The sequence below is a fragment of the Berghia stephanieae genome, chromosome 12 (genome assembly GCF_034508935.2).
Source record: "Berghia stephanieae isolate SIO BIC M18660-M18661 chromosome 12, UCSD_Bste_1.3, whole genome shotgun sequence".
NCBI lineage: Eukaryota > Metazoa > Mollusca > Gastropoda > Nudibranchia > Aeolidiidae > Berghia > Berghia stephanieae.
The window spans coordinates 28,075,853-28,091,288 of NC_088371.1; the positions used below are offsets into that span (position 1 = coordinate 28,075,853).

The window sequence follows — 15,436 nt, forward strand, 5'->3', positions numbered from 1 at the left end:
CTTTAAGATGAGTGAGTTCCTGATTTATCGAGAATGTACATGTATGCAGGTCTGACATTTATGCAATTAACGAAATTATGGCCCAAGTTTAACATTGTTGTAATGGACAATATTTAGCGTAATTTGTTTTAGAGTTACATTACAACAATGAGCCCATAATAAATTAATTGCGTTATCAGACCTGCAACAAGTGCACTTCGATTTATCGGGATTCCATTTGTTGTGATTGTTGGTGAAAAGGGGGAATGGCTATATGGAGATCAAAAGATCCTTTTCATTCATTGTTATGCGCAATAATTTTTCACTAAAACCAATCATATTTCATCATATCTGCCCCCATACAGCTAAGAAACAACATGGTTTAGATCGACGTGTACGTATATGCAGATCTGACATCCGAACTCAATTATGGACAAAGTTTAACATTGTTGTAATGGACAATATTTTGAGGACATTTCCATTACAATAATGATCCTATAAGGAATTGGGTTATCAGACCTGTAAATAAGTGCACGTCGGTTTAGATGCTAAAAATTGAATTTATATTCATAAGTATGAACTTTTGATTGTTTATATAGACTCTGTTTTATCGAGTGCAATACTAGATGTTTTTTTTCAAATTGACAAAAATATCTAAACCAAAAAAAAAAAAAAAAAAAAAAAAAAACAACAACAACAACAAAAACAAACAAAACATTTTAATGCACAACTACATTAAAATTATCTTTAGCATCGACTCATCCCGACACAAAACGGTTTGAGGCGTTATGCCATATATTGCAGTGAGCTTAATATAGATCGCTCGAAGTTGACGTCACTTAGGTCTTTGTTATTTTTTTTTAATTTTTGCCATCCGCATTTATGAGTAATTCTCACTAAACTGTATTAATCAGACTATAAACGTTCATGGTAACACAAAGTTTTGTGTGTTGGTCCGTTATATTTCCGGTTGGCAATGTTGTGAGCTTCTTAGCCAAGCGCATACTATCTATAGCGCAATATCCAATTCACAAGAAGTTCTATGTGTGTTGAATTCCACGTTTATATAATCTATTTTCCTTCCTCTTGGTGACTGTTCGATTGAGTTTTGAGTAGCTTACTTATATATATATTATATATTATATATATATATATATATATATATATATATATATATATATATATATATATATAATCATTATAAATGGGGAAGAAAGCGTATGACGTCACAGTCATTTATTAAAGATGTTTTAACTCTATAATTTAACCATATACGCCCTTCTAAACAGCTCGGTTTTAAGTTAAACCTTTCGAACGACTGACTATTTCTAGTTTTCAATGTGATGGAATTCCAAATACGAGGTGCAGCGTTTGCAAAAAAAGAATCGAAAAGCTTTGTCCGTAAGAGTTTGGACTCAAGAAGAACTGAAGAAGGAGATCTCAAGGTACAGATAGTATGCGCTTGGCTAAGAAGCTCACAACATTGCCATCCGGAAGTATAACAGACCAACACACACAACTCTCTGTTACCATGAACTTTTATAGTCGTGATAATACGGTTAAATGACAATTACTCATAAACATGGATGGCAAAAAACAATAACAAAACCCGAGTGACGTCAACTTCATTCTACTTATGGTGAGGATTGTACAGTTTCACCAATGATATTATATGCTCGTTGGTTTCACAAAGGACTTTAAATAATCAGGTTATAGATCATAATAGATCATATGATGTAATGTTATTTAATGGGAAATTTATATAGCGCCATTATCCATTTACAATGCTCAATTGCGCTACACAATGGCAATAACAAATAATAAGTAAACAAATTGATAAATATACATATATACACACACAAACATAATTACAATTACTGTAAGCAAAATATACAATTTTGAACTCAATTCTCTTCTCCATTTGCAGCCAATGCAAGACTTTAAGAACTGGGATGATGATTTCCTTAAGAGGAGTTTTGGTGATGAGCCTGACAGCTTTATTTTGTATTTTCCGAAGTCTTTTAGAACAGGGTTTTCATGTACTAAAGAGAAGAGTATTTAAGTAATTTTGTTGTTTTGGTGTCTAAAAGGTTGCTAATTATAGTCTGTTTGATATAATTTAATGAGAACTAATCACCAGAATGGCTCTCTAAAAACAATAAAAAGAGTTGAGTGGCGTCAATTACGTTCCATATAAAGTGTCTATAGAAAAATGAACCACAAAGAACTTTAAGATCATCAGAAGCTCAACTGTTTAAAACTACATCATGTAAGACGAACTAGTCTTAAAGCTTGAATAGTACAACATTGCTCCACGTTTGCAGAAAAATCTGAGCTATAAACTCGTTCCTGTGATGAATATGATGCCTTAAACTTAAAGAAACTCTTGAAAACACAGCTATTAAAAAAAAAATGCTAGCTGAATATAAATGTAGTATAATTGGTCAGTTATGTTAAGTGCACGCGCGCGTACGTGTGTATATGTTTGTGTGTAAGTGTGTGTGTGTGTGTGTGTGTGTGTGTTTGAGAGAGAGAGAGAGAGAGAGAGAGAGGGGGGGGGGGGAGAGACTGAGAGAGGGGGGGGGGGGAGAGACTGAGAGAGAGAGAGAGAGAGAGAGAGAGAGAGAGAGAGAGAGAGAGAGAGAGAGAGAGAGAGAGAGAGAGTTTGTAAGTGTGTATGTGTGTGTGTGTGTGTGTGTGTGCTTGATTTGTTGAGCACTTTACTTGTGGACAGTAAAGCGCTATATAGATAGAACGAAGATGACGTCACTCAGAACTTTGTTATTGATTTTTTGCCATCGATGTTTGTGAATAATTCTCATTAAACTTTATTAACCAGACTATAGATAGTTCGAAGATGACGTCACTCAGGCCTTTGTTATTGTTTTTGCCATCCGCGTTTGTGAGTTGTTCTCACTAAACTGTATTAACCAGACTATAAAAGTTCATGGTTACACAGAGTTTGTGTGTTGGTCCGTTATACTTCCGGATGGCAATGTTATGAGCTTCTTAGCCAAGCGCATACTATCTATAAAACTTGCAAGGTGACACATAGTGTTGTGTGTTGATCCGTTATACTTCCGGATGGCAATGTTGTGAATTTCTTAGCCAAGTGCACACTATCTATAAATAAATAAATAAATCATAATGATAATAATGATGATGATGATGATGATGATGATGGTGATGATGATAATAATAATGATAATAATAATAATAATAATAATAATAATAATATGACTGACCCGTAGACCAATACCACTGGATGGAAGGGGGAGGGGTTAAAAACCCCGACACAAACACGGACTCGACAAGCGCCTCAGGTATGCAAGAACTGTCTTTTCCTAAAAAAAACTAAAAACACAAAAACAAAAGAAAAATGAACACAATTCATCGCTCTCGGGAGTTGTGGCCACATTTTATGACGTTTTAATCCTTTGAAGTTAGCAGACGACGTACGCTCACTTTCACCTTTATTACTGTGAGAAAGTTCCCCCTCCCCCCTTGGAATAATAATATTTTTATTCCAAGCCTCCCCCACTCTCCCTCGCGGGTCGCGAACACCTAAAAATAGCGAACCAACCAACGCTCTTGGTCATGACATGTGACATCTGTGACTCAGGTGTCCTCAAATTCGATCAATTGATAATCGTTTAAGAGAAGTTATGAGAGTCCAAACATTTTAGTTTATGAAATATAAATAAAACGGGTTGTGAAATCAATTGTAAAACAAGCAAACATATACCTACTTAAAAAATAATTATTGAAGATAAGAGAAAAAACAAAACAAAAACACATTCATTTACTTCATGTTCATCTTTATCGATATTTTGCTATATTGAAATGTTAGGGTGTCGGGATAAATTGTCTTTGAATCCCCCCTTGTTTTTAATCGAAACAATGGTCTTATCTTTCTATGATACACTCACTAAGTGACATATCATGTTTTATGCAAAATCATAAAGTTTGAGTTTACTGAAGAGGTGAACTTTCGCAGCTTTGTAGATATCTGTAGAACATCGATATAATCGAAAATCAGAAATGCTTGTAAGTGATTTGATTGTGAAAGAAAAAGTTTATTTCCGGAAGTAAAGCTGAGATGTGCTGAGACTGTCAACAGAGCCTCAGGCACCGACTATGGATTATAATATAATATTTTCACTTTGTCTCTTGTTAATTCTATACATCAGCGCGTCACAAGCAGAATTTAGAAGTAAGTCAATCGTTTTTTAATAGGTGTTTGGCGAAGTTAAATTCTTACCGGTCCTCATACGGACAATACACACCTGTACCTGTGCTATTCTTACCTGTGTCGCCAAAACATGGCGGACAGGTGAGAACGCGGAAATAGAAGTTCGGACAAGGTTTTTTTTCTTCCGAATACTGCGTCATTTTATGATTAAGGCGATGCATTTGATGTGTCTCTCTCGTGTTATATTAACCTTAACGTTGATTTATAACCGATAACTTTTTACTGGAAGTTTGGACTTTCTTTAAACCTTTACTATCTAGACTATGTCATGGCCTTGGGCCTGGGCCGGGGGCTACTCAATCCCAAACTACTTATACTCATATTCCCTCCCATATTTACACATTAAATTGATAGTGTGTTTTTCAGTTAAACGCTTATTTAGTCTGGCAGATAAAATCAAACTAAAATGGTAAAGTTATCTCATCACAGATACTCACGTCAGTGTAAGTGTAAGGGTATTTGTTATAATAATATGTACCTACGAGAACTTCCCCATTTGCCAATTGGAGAGAAAGTGACTAGTGACCTGACGAACAAACAATATAACGGAATCCATTGCACTTTATCCATAATATAAGTAAAAGAACCAATCAATATAACAATAGTAGCACAGCGGTCTTTTAAATCAAGGTTGCCAATTTTCCGTATATTTACGGAATTCAGTACTTATATGATAAACCTACTGTATATTTTCCAATCACCTGCTAAACAGAAAAAAAAGTAACTACATAATGTCTTTTTACTGGAGTTCAACACACAGAAATGGGTCGGCCTATGTGTTTGCCTCCTGAATTGGCAACCGTGTTAAATGTAATAGTAATAGTAATGCTTCATCATCTTGTTTAAGTGGACTCAACATTGGCATTGAGTGCTTCTGAGAAAGTGAACGGTTTATTATCTTAGTTTTTATTTTCACAATATTTTAGATTCATGAATTTGATCTGTGTTATCACCCTATCTAAATCAAATTAAAACAACAACAACAACAACAATAATAATAATAATAATAATAATAATAATAATAATAATGATAAAATAATAATAATAATAATAATAATAATAATAATAATAATAATGATAAAATAATAATAAAAAGGGCTCTTACAAGAACTTCTCCTCTTGGCTTCCTTTCTTCCATTGTATTCTGGTGTTTATGTAACAGAAAGATACACGGCACAGAGTTGAAAAGGGGGGGGTGAAGGAATATTTGCAGAGAGAGAGAGAGAGAGAGAGAGAGAGAGAGAGAGAGAGAGAGAGAGAGAGAGAGAGAGAGCATCATATGTTTTTAAAAAACTGAGGTTAAATTATCATTTCGGTCACAAATCTTGAGCTTTTATATAGAGCAATACCCACTAAACATGTTCAAAGCACTTGACAAGGGGTCCCTTGCCAACAGCACCACTTAAAATGTAAGTAGGACGTGACAAAATGGCTGATTGGGGGATTTCCATAGCTTCCTTGGCAACGCATTGGTATTAGAAAAAAAAAAGGCTGTAGCACCCACATAACTATAACCCGAGCATGTTATATATTGTTGTGTTTATAATTGAATAAAGAAAGCAGATACATTGATTGTGTGTGTGTGTGTGTGTGAAATGTTTATGTTGTGCCTTACATCATGTTATGTAACAATTGTGTGGCAGAGTGTATGAAATGTTGTTTACATTATTATCACTTATCCAGCGAGTAAAAATTAATTTACTTGATCTCAGATTGTTGAAATTAGTTGAAATTGTCATAGTTTTGAGGCATAGTCGTTGGCAAATGTAGAAAAAGAAGATGCAGAGGGGTAGAGGTGCATATTATCCAAAAAATAGTCAAATATTTTAACAGGGGGTGGCAGTGGCAAAAAACCCCAACAAAAATGAGGATACATCTAAACAACACAAATAAACTAACAATAAACTCACATTCATCTAAAACACTAATTCTACACACATATTTACATTGAAAGTGGTTCAAATTTTGTGAATGGCAAGCTAAAAAACATTATCTTGGCATCACTGCTACCCACCTGCTAAGGCTAAGTCATGATCACTGTTTGATTCAGAAAAGTGAGTGGAGCAGGCACTTATGTTGGTAACAACAAGATATGAAGTGAATAGAAAAGTGCCAGAAGACAATAGAGAATAAAAATTTTTCGCGGCGGTGGTGGGGTTTGAACCTGCGACCTTATTGGTACGACAACTCCGCCTGGCAGGTGAGAGCGTGGCTCTACCGTGTGAGCTATCCACGAACACAAAAATATTCGTTTCAAACTTTGAGTTTGAAACGAATATTTTTGTGTTCGTGGATAGCTCACACGGTAGAGCCACGCTCTCACCTGCCAGGCGGAGTTGTCGTACCAATAAGGTCGCAGGTTCAAACCCCACCACCGCCGCGAAAAATTTTTATTCTCTATTGTCTTCTGGCACTTTTCTATTCACTTCATATCTTGTGATCACTGTTTGAATTACTTTTTCAAATTCACTGTCTCGATCATTATCCTTATGAAAATCACAAATAAATTCATCCTCTAAATCATAATCACAAAATTCATCATTACTATCAAAACATCCCGAAATAAAGTAAAAACTTGTTCAGCAGACAATCGCTTGGTGGTCATTCACCTGCCATGTCAACAAACGAAACGAAAGAAGACAAAGTATGGGTTGGATCACTTTAGAATTCGGTGCCAATTGAATGTTCTAAACATAGAAATGATGATTGCAGTTTAATTTCATCCTGCTATGAAGAAATTCGGCTTTGTTTACATTACATTATTATTTATTTCACATAAGACTGGCCACACTCTGCAGCCTCTCAGCATTTATGGTGGTGCATCCCTGGCCGTACATTGCAGCCAATCGCACTGAAGGAGTTAAAAGAAGTTTTGGATCAATTTGATGATTCACCTTTTAATTATTTTGTTGTTTTTTTCTTTCCACCTTTTCATTTTCAATTTCCTGTTCTGTAATCCACAGAGGACCCATATCAATATGCAGAATGTCAATCTGGCAAACAAAAGCGTCTTGGTATACAGGATGGCCGCATCAAAGACTCGGCCATGAAGGCAAGTTCCTTCAAACCAAAACGACAGCCTTATATAGGACGGTTGGGGGATGATTCAGGTAATTTATTATTACTTTTTCTATCTTTTTTTGTTGTTGTCATAGTTATAATTTATATTTTTAAACTTTCGTTAGGCAATTTTTCTTGTGACAGTTTTAATGAGATAAAGAATATATCAATTTCGTATCGGAAGGTCCTAGGTTCGAGCCTCGCTTGGCGCATAGTTGAGTCCTTGGAAAAGAAGGCTCTTTTAAAGTTCTAAATTTAAGTACTAACAAACCACAGTCGTTTTGTATTTAAGCATGATGTATTGGTGATCAAAAACAAAATCAGGCAATGTTGAACATCACTGTTTATTTTTGATCCTGCATTGTGTCCTTGGGTAAGGCACTTTGCTCCCCAGTCATTACAGGTGCATATGAGAACTTTTCTTTCACCATAGGCAGTAGTGACTCAATTTAAGATTGCAAGAACAATAAAGAGTGCATACCAACTGATTTCTACTGTATGAAATGAAATTTTGGTTCCATATGGCCTGCTGGAGATATTAAAAAAAAGTTTGAGGAACGTTGAGTGTAGTGAAATGATGTTGATTGAGGATATGTATCTTTGTCTTGTAGTAAAGGTATAGTTAAAAAAAAACTTTTTTGGCCAGGGGGGGGGGGGGGGGACTCCAATTAGGATAAATATTATTTTAACCTCTTACCAATAAGTATGACCATAAAGAGATTTAATTGTTTTCATTTCAGGTGCTTGGTCGCCATCTGTCCAAAATGCATACCAGTGGCTTCAGATAGATTTGGGCAAATCCTATATCGTGACTGCTGTCTACATCCAGGGTAGGCAGGGCAGTGACGAATATGTCAGAGAATTCTTTCTGGAATATTCTGATGATGAAAAGACGTGGAGAGTTTACACCAATCAGCTGGGTATTCCAGAGGTAAAAGAGGGTTTAAAAAAAAAGACATTCAATTCCGTAGTTGAGTTGTTTTTTCAAAATGAAAAATATAAACAAACCAAAAGAGAATCAACTACAAAAAAACCCCAAAAGACAAAAGCAAATCTAACATAGTTTGATATCAGCATTGATTTAAAAAAAAAAAAATCTATATGGAAAATTAGGCTACATAGAATTTATCTTCCAATTTCTCACAGAACTTCATCCTCTATCATATATTTCCATTTTTTTAAATGTGAATATTTTTATTTATGTGAATGAAGTTTAACAATTCAATAACTGCACTAAAAATAAAATGCAAACTTGACTCCTGGTTAACTAACTGCTATCTGATGACTTATGTTTGTTTTTATTTATTTATTTTTTAAAATAGAAAAACATTTTTTATGTCAGCATGAAAAGGGATTTTAAAATAAAATTGAAAATTCTAGATTGTCCAACTTTTTAGTAAAAACTATAATAAAAATAACAGAGTTTGTCATTTATAATAATTTGAGTACTGAATATAATATATTATACCCAAGTCCTGGTCTGTATTTTCTGCTGTTGATTTAGAGAAGACTCCCTGAAATTTTATACAATGCCTTTCTTTCAACCCTGTGATTCTGGAGGAAGAATTGAAAATCCCTTTTCGCAGGTCTTGAAAGATTGCATTTTGTCACCAAACATTTTTTTGATCCCTTAGAGAATTTTTTCAGAAATTGAATATTTTTTAGATCTTTATAGACTAGGCAGGTTCCTCTGCTCATTGACTTGTTTTTTTTTGTTTTTTTTTTTTGGTTCTAGCTCTCATTTTTTTGGATATAATTTTGATTTTTCCATTAGGTGTTTGAGGGTAACAAGGATGACTCAACGCCTATCATGAGGGAGTTAGTGTACCCTGTTGTCACGCGATATGTTAGGTTCAGTCCACAGCGGTGGAACATGGTCATTTCTCTCAGAGTTGAAGTTGTTGGATGTCCTTTTGGTAAGTTGTGGTCCATTAATTTTCCGTTGTTCATGCACAGTGTTCTGGATTTCATATTTTTAGGACTGAAGGGTGATTTAAATGCAGACATTATTATTATTATTATTATTATTATTATTATTATTATTATTATTATTATTATTATTATTATTATTATTATTATTGTTATTATTATTATTATTATTATGATTATGATTATTTTTATTGTTATTGTTGTTATATTCTGATAGTTATTATTATTATTATTATTATCATCATTATTATTATTATTATTATTATTATTATTAGTATGAGCATTTGATACTCAAAAGTTTTCAGCTGTGTCATCCACTGAGCCTCTCTGATCTCCAAACACATGTTTATTTATTTTTTTTGTTATCCGCTACTAGTACCAAACACTGCCTCATTTGATGGTGAGAGTCGCGTTGATTATGACATGAGCCTTCAGGCCTGGCAGAGGACGGAAGACAAGCTGGAGCTGAGGTTCCGCACTGATCGACCTGACGGAGTTATCATGTATGCCAGTGGAACCCAGGGTGACTTGATCATGCTGGAATTGAAAAGGGGATATCTCCACTTTAGGATTAATTTAGGTAAGGATCGTAACTTCATTTTGGCTTCAATTGACTTCAATTGTAGTTACTCAGATCTATAATGGACTTATTGTCATTTGGAATTACTCTCAAACGAACCCATTCTAAATTCCATTTCACCAATGTTAAACAAGCTCATAATTCCATTCATTTTGAAGTCCTTCAAATATGTGCACATGATTTAGCTCAGTTATAATTATCATGTTTATCATCATTATCATTCCTTTTCTTCTTCTTCTTCTTCTTCTTCTTCTTCTTCTTCTTCTTCTTCTTCTTCTTCTTCTTCTTCTTCTTCTTCTTCTTCTTCTTCTTCTTCTTCTTCTTCTTCTTCTTCTTCTTCCTTCTTCTTCTTCTTCTTCTTCTTCTTCTTCTTCTTCTTCTTCTTCTCCTTCTTTTTTTTTTTTATTATTATTATTATTATTATTATTATTATTATTATTATTATTATTATTATTATTATTATTATTATTATTATTATTATTATTATTATTATATTATTATTATTATTATTATTATTATCATTATTATTATTATTATTCATTTATTCATTCATTATTTTATTCCAATGGACAGGTTCCACCCTGACAACACCAGGATTGACTGAAGTTGTTGCTGGCAGTTTGTTGGATGACAACTTGTGGCACGACGTTGTCATTGTCAGGAGGAAGCAGAAGTTGACAGTTGTGGTGGATAGGCTGATGAATGAGTTGGAGACGAAAGGACTTTTTTACAGGCTGGATTTGGACAAGAAGGTGATTTATGTATTTATGGTGTTTTCATCTACTAATGGGAAGGATAGGTTGTTTGTGATTTTTATCATTGACGTTGTCATTACCATCATCATCATTAAGATAATATATGGTAATAATGATAAGAATGGTAATCATTGTGGTAATGACGATGATCATGTTATTGATTATAATAGTTATGAAAATGATAATCATTTTGTCTGATTTTGCTCTGGGACGGTTTTTTTTTTCTTTTTCTGCTTATCTCACATTTGGGGGGGAGGGGGGGGGGGGGGGCGAAATGGTCGAGTGCTTAAGGCATTGCACTGTAACCCGGAAGGACCCGAATTCGAACCCTGCTTCAGGCACTTTTGTTTTTTTCCTTGAGCAAGATTATTAACCCCCAATTTGCTCACTTGGACAACATGGGTGATTCCTGTTGACATCAGACATCTTGTTTGATGAGTTATCTATATTCCTTCGTCGAATGCCTAGGTGATGATGTCTTATGATGTCGTGGCGAAAAAGGCATATTTTTTTTTATATCTCACATTTACTAATTTGTCCTTCGCTTTTTAAAAATTTCAACTTCTCTATCACTTCACAGCTGTACCTGGGAGGCGTGCCTTTCTTTAACCAAGAGGGTATCACAGTTAAAACCAACTTCTATGGTTGTATACAAAATGTCAACTTTAACGGTGCTTTGCTAATCAAAGATGCAATGTCACAGAACATCCCTAGTATCGAGCTTGTGGCAAATGTCAATCCCTACTGCAATGTAAGTGGTTGTCTCCTATGTCAGTACTCCTCCTCCTCCTCCTCCTCCTCCTCTTCCTTCTTCTTTTCTTCTTCTTTTCTTCTTCTTCTTCTTCTTCTTCTTCTTCTTCTTCTTCTTCTTCTTCTTCTTCTTCTTCTTCTTCTCTCTTCTTCTTCTTTCTTCTTCTTTTTCTCTTCTTTCTTCCTTCTTCTTCTTTCTTCTTCTTCTTCTTCTTCTTCTTCTTCTTCTTCTTCTTCTTCTTCTTCTTCTTCTTCTTCTTCTTCTTCTTCTTCTTCTTCTTCTTCTTCTTTCTTCTTCTTCTTCTTCTTCTTCTTCTTCTTCTTCTTCTTCTTCTTCTTCTTCTTCTTCTTCTTTCTTCTTTCTTCTTCTCTTCTTCTTCTTCTTCTTCTTCTTCTTCTTTCTTTCTTCCTTCTTCTCCTCTTCTCCTTCTTGTCTTCTTCTCCTCCTGCAGTTCCCTTTTTCTATGGGCCCCTCTGAGATTTTTATCTTTCACGCTGATATGACCCAACATTTCCACAAATACCATAATTCAAATGGCATCATTCTCCTTCTACTACTTGCTTCTACTCTATTCTTTAGAATGTTTTTTAAAACCATTGTAAAAAAATCTTTTTCTTTCAATTATTAATATTATAATGCATTTTGAAAATAAGCCAAAACATTAATCATCTCATCCTCACCTGATGCTTCCAATTTATCAGGTGAATGCCAAGATCCCAGTCACCTTCCCGTCCGTCCATTCTTATCTGTTGATTTCTGCCCAGTCAGGCACTGTTGTCCACGTGTCTTTTGACTTCAGGACTTTCAACGCCGATTCCCTGCTTGTATTACACACTATGAGAGATGACCAGAGTGTTGAGGTTAGTTGGATAAAAAATAAAAAATTGATGATATACAAAAATATAATATTTATAGACCTATCTAAAGAGTAGCAAGCAATTGTTTTACGCTATAGAAACTGGGGGTAAACTCTGGCTCCATCGGTCTAACGCTGCCCTAACCAACAAAAGGACAGTATCTCTCAAAAAATCATAAAATCACTTTTTTTACTAAATCGAATCTCTGGGACATAGGAAAGCTTACAAAGTTGTCAGAATGATCATAACTCAAATATTTTTGAAATTAGAGGCAATTAAAAATTTGCTTGAAACAGTATCCTATTTCAACCCCATCGTTAACCAACAAAAGGACAGTATCTCCGACGGCCGTATTCCGCCCTGTAAAGATCGACGGTGTCCGTGAGCATGCGGTGGCGTCAACGAGTGGCGTGACGAAGATGCCGCCGTATGGCGAGCAATACCATGCGAAACTGTTGGTGACGATTTGATTGGTTGACGCATAAGTCGCCAACGCCAATGACGTCATCCGTAACATGACATCATAGAGGAGCACTGTAACTTTTTCTATCGCGTTGTTGTTTTACATGAGAGAGAGAGAGAGAGAGAGAGAGAGAGAGGAGAGAGAGAGAGAGAGAGAGAGAGAGAGAAAAGAGAGAAAACACACACACACACAGAGAGAGAGAGAGAGAGAGAGAGAGAGAGGAGAGAGAGAGGAGAGAGGAGAGAGAGAGAGGGAGAGGAGAGAGAGAGAGAGAGAGCGTTTTAAAGTGTATTCATTGGGAATGGGAGGGAGGGTGTGGTCTTTTGAGACAATAAACAATGTGAGTCAACCTAGGACTTCATAATAATATATAGATGTCACTGGAGTGAACCCAAAGAAAAAAGGGAGGAGAGATTAATAGCTGACATTGACCACAAGGGGTTGTGATAACGAGTGGCAGGTCCTAAATAACTCGACGTTGCAGCTAAAACAAGAAGATTCAATTATATGATTTCAGGTAAGTCATTACAAATTAAGCCCCACACGCTCCTCTTCAAGCTGTCATCTGACTCAAAATGGTAACAATGCAACAAATGATTTGACCAGTCCCATTTTTAAAAAATGCAATCTCATTGGTCAATATATTTCCCATTGATTGACTTTGACTTCTTTTGAAACGAAGGGCTTTTTTATACTATCCCTACCTATTCTTTGCTCCACCCCCTCCCTCCTTTCCTCCCTTTTTTATCTACCAGTCTCGCTCGCTCTCTTTGTCTCCCTCGTGTTTCTTTCACACATACAAACACACACATAAACACACACACACACACACACACACGCACACATATTTATATCTTACTCGATCCCTTAGTCTAACCGCATACTGTCTATAGAATCGAACGCATGACCTTCACATCCGACAGCAGTCGTGACATACCACAACGCGTGTGTTTGACCCAGCGACATCTAAGTTTGACCTCGTCCGTTGGATGTTAAAAGTGGAAATACCTGCTTTTAACAACTGTTTGGATTGCAGTTCTTATATCTTTGACTAAATTATGCGCCCGTGATTAAAGACTAAATTGCTGCAGACACTGAGTTCAAAATCAATCTAATCTATGACATAAGTTGAAATGTTCACGTATTACTTTCCACCAGATCAACATATCAAGCTAGCTATTTAGTGGCTGGTTAGTGGGCAGAGGGGCTTTATAAACAAGTAATAAAAATGAAAAAAAAAACAAAAAACAGAAAGCAAAACCATTACAAAACTTTATACAACTGGCAATAAAAAACGGATCCCCTTGCTTGTTGGTCGGATGCTCAACCAAACGTCTAACTTAAGTATACTTATTTTTCATTTATTTCAACTAATTAGTGTGTGTGTGTGTGTGTGTGCGCGTTTGTGTGTGTGTGTATGGGTGTCGGTGTGACTGTCTGTCCAGGCGTTTTTTTGTTTAGTTGTTTTTTGGGGGTTTTTGTGTTTTTCTTTTTCATCGTCTTCATATCTCTCACTTTCCACACATCCTTCTATTTTTTGTCCAAACTTTTGGAGAAAGTAGTACTGACACAATTATTATCTCCGAACTTAAGAACAACAGTTCAGTCAGCCTACAAACAGCAACACAGAACTGAAACGGCGCTTCTTAAAATCTTTTGTTATATAATGCGGATGCTAACAATATCAATTTATTATGCCTTTAAGATCTTTCAGCTGCCTTTGACACCATTGACCATTACATTTTGTTAAGAAGACTAGAAAATACGTAGTCGTAAAGGAATTGCCCTTAAAACGGTTTACATCATACAAAAATGTATTTACAGGATCGATGGCAGACTGTCGTGGTGAATGGTATTCAGTCAGAACAAGTTTTACTAAACTTTGGAGTGCGTTCTTGGCCCTGTCCTTTTTTCTGTATATAAGCACCCCCTTTCTAGTGTGATATCCAGATTCAATCTGAGTTATCATTTTAATGCTGGTGATACGCAAATTTATGATTCAGTACCCCTAAGTAATTTACAATTCTTAATACAACGAATTTCGAACTGTTTTAATGAGATTAAATCTTGAATGTACCATAACAAGTTAAAATTAAATGATAGTAAATGATAGTAAAACTGAGATTTTAAAGTGTGGAAGGCAAATAATTTACCTATTTCTCTCGGAAATAGCACAATAGAATTTTCAAATAAAGCAAAAAACCTTAGCGTCATCATTGATAAACATCTTTCCATAACAAGCTGCTACGTGAATAACACCATACAATCTATGTACATAGAAATGAATAAAATAAGCAAAATTCGTAATCTAATATAGCAGAACTTTTAATTAATTCCCTTGTTTTATCTAAATTGTACTATTGTAACTCCCTGTGGGCGAAATTAGCTAAAGACAAAATAATTTTTCTGTTCATCTTATTTGCTTATAATTTATGCACCTTTTAAATTTAGTAAGAATGGTGTCGCCTATTTCATTCAGTATAACTGTACCAACAGATTTCGTTCCATTTCATGCTTTTCGTTTCCTATGACAATGAAGATATTGATTTTAAAACAAAAAGGGATGTGTGTGTACGTGTGGAGGCGGGGGGGGGGGGGGGGGGGGGGGGGGGGCATACCCCATTTTCCAGCTATTATTAGGTTTAATTCACTATCACTCACTCCTCACCCCATATCGTTGTACTTGACAAAACCCTGATCCACAATTAAAGTCTAATTTACAAGATAGCCAAAATCATCAATAAGCGTAAATTAAAGCTATGATGCTTAATAAAAATAGACTCATCTTGAAAAAGGAGTCAGGGTCTAAA

The 15,436-nt window shown here is 35.3% G+C and overlaps 1 protein-coding gene across 1 annotated transcript in view; it reads left to right on the top strand.

Annotated features, from left to right (window-relative positions):
• Positions 1-4,053: 4,053 nt before the first annotated feature.
• The window catches only part of LOC144958164 (neurexin-4-like), a 41,661-nt gene continuing 30,278 nt past the window's right edge, over positions 4,054-15,436 (top strand). The window contains exons 1-8 of the mRNA XM_078889931.1: positions 4,054-4,192; positions 7,195-7,341; positions 8,032-8,222; positions 9,066-9,207; positions 9,597-9,800; positions 10,374-10,552; positions 11,136-11,306; positions 12,008-12,166. Of these exons, the coding sequence (XP_078746057.1) occupies positions 4,117-4,192; positions 7,195-7,341; positions 8,032-8,222; positions 9,066-9,207; positions 9,597-9,800; positions 10,374-10,552; positions 11,136-11,306; positions 12,008-12,166 (1,269 nt within the window). The 5' untranslated portion in view covers positions 4,054-4,116. The remainder of the gene's footprint in view (positions 4,193-7,194; positions 7,342-8,031; positions 8,223-9,065; positions 9,208-9,596; positions 9,801-10,373; positions 10,553-11,135; positions 11,307-12,007; positions 12,167-15,436) is intronic.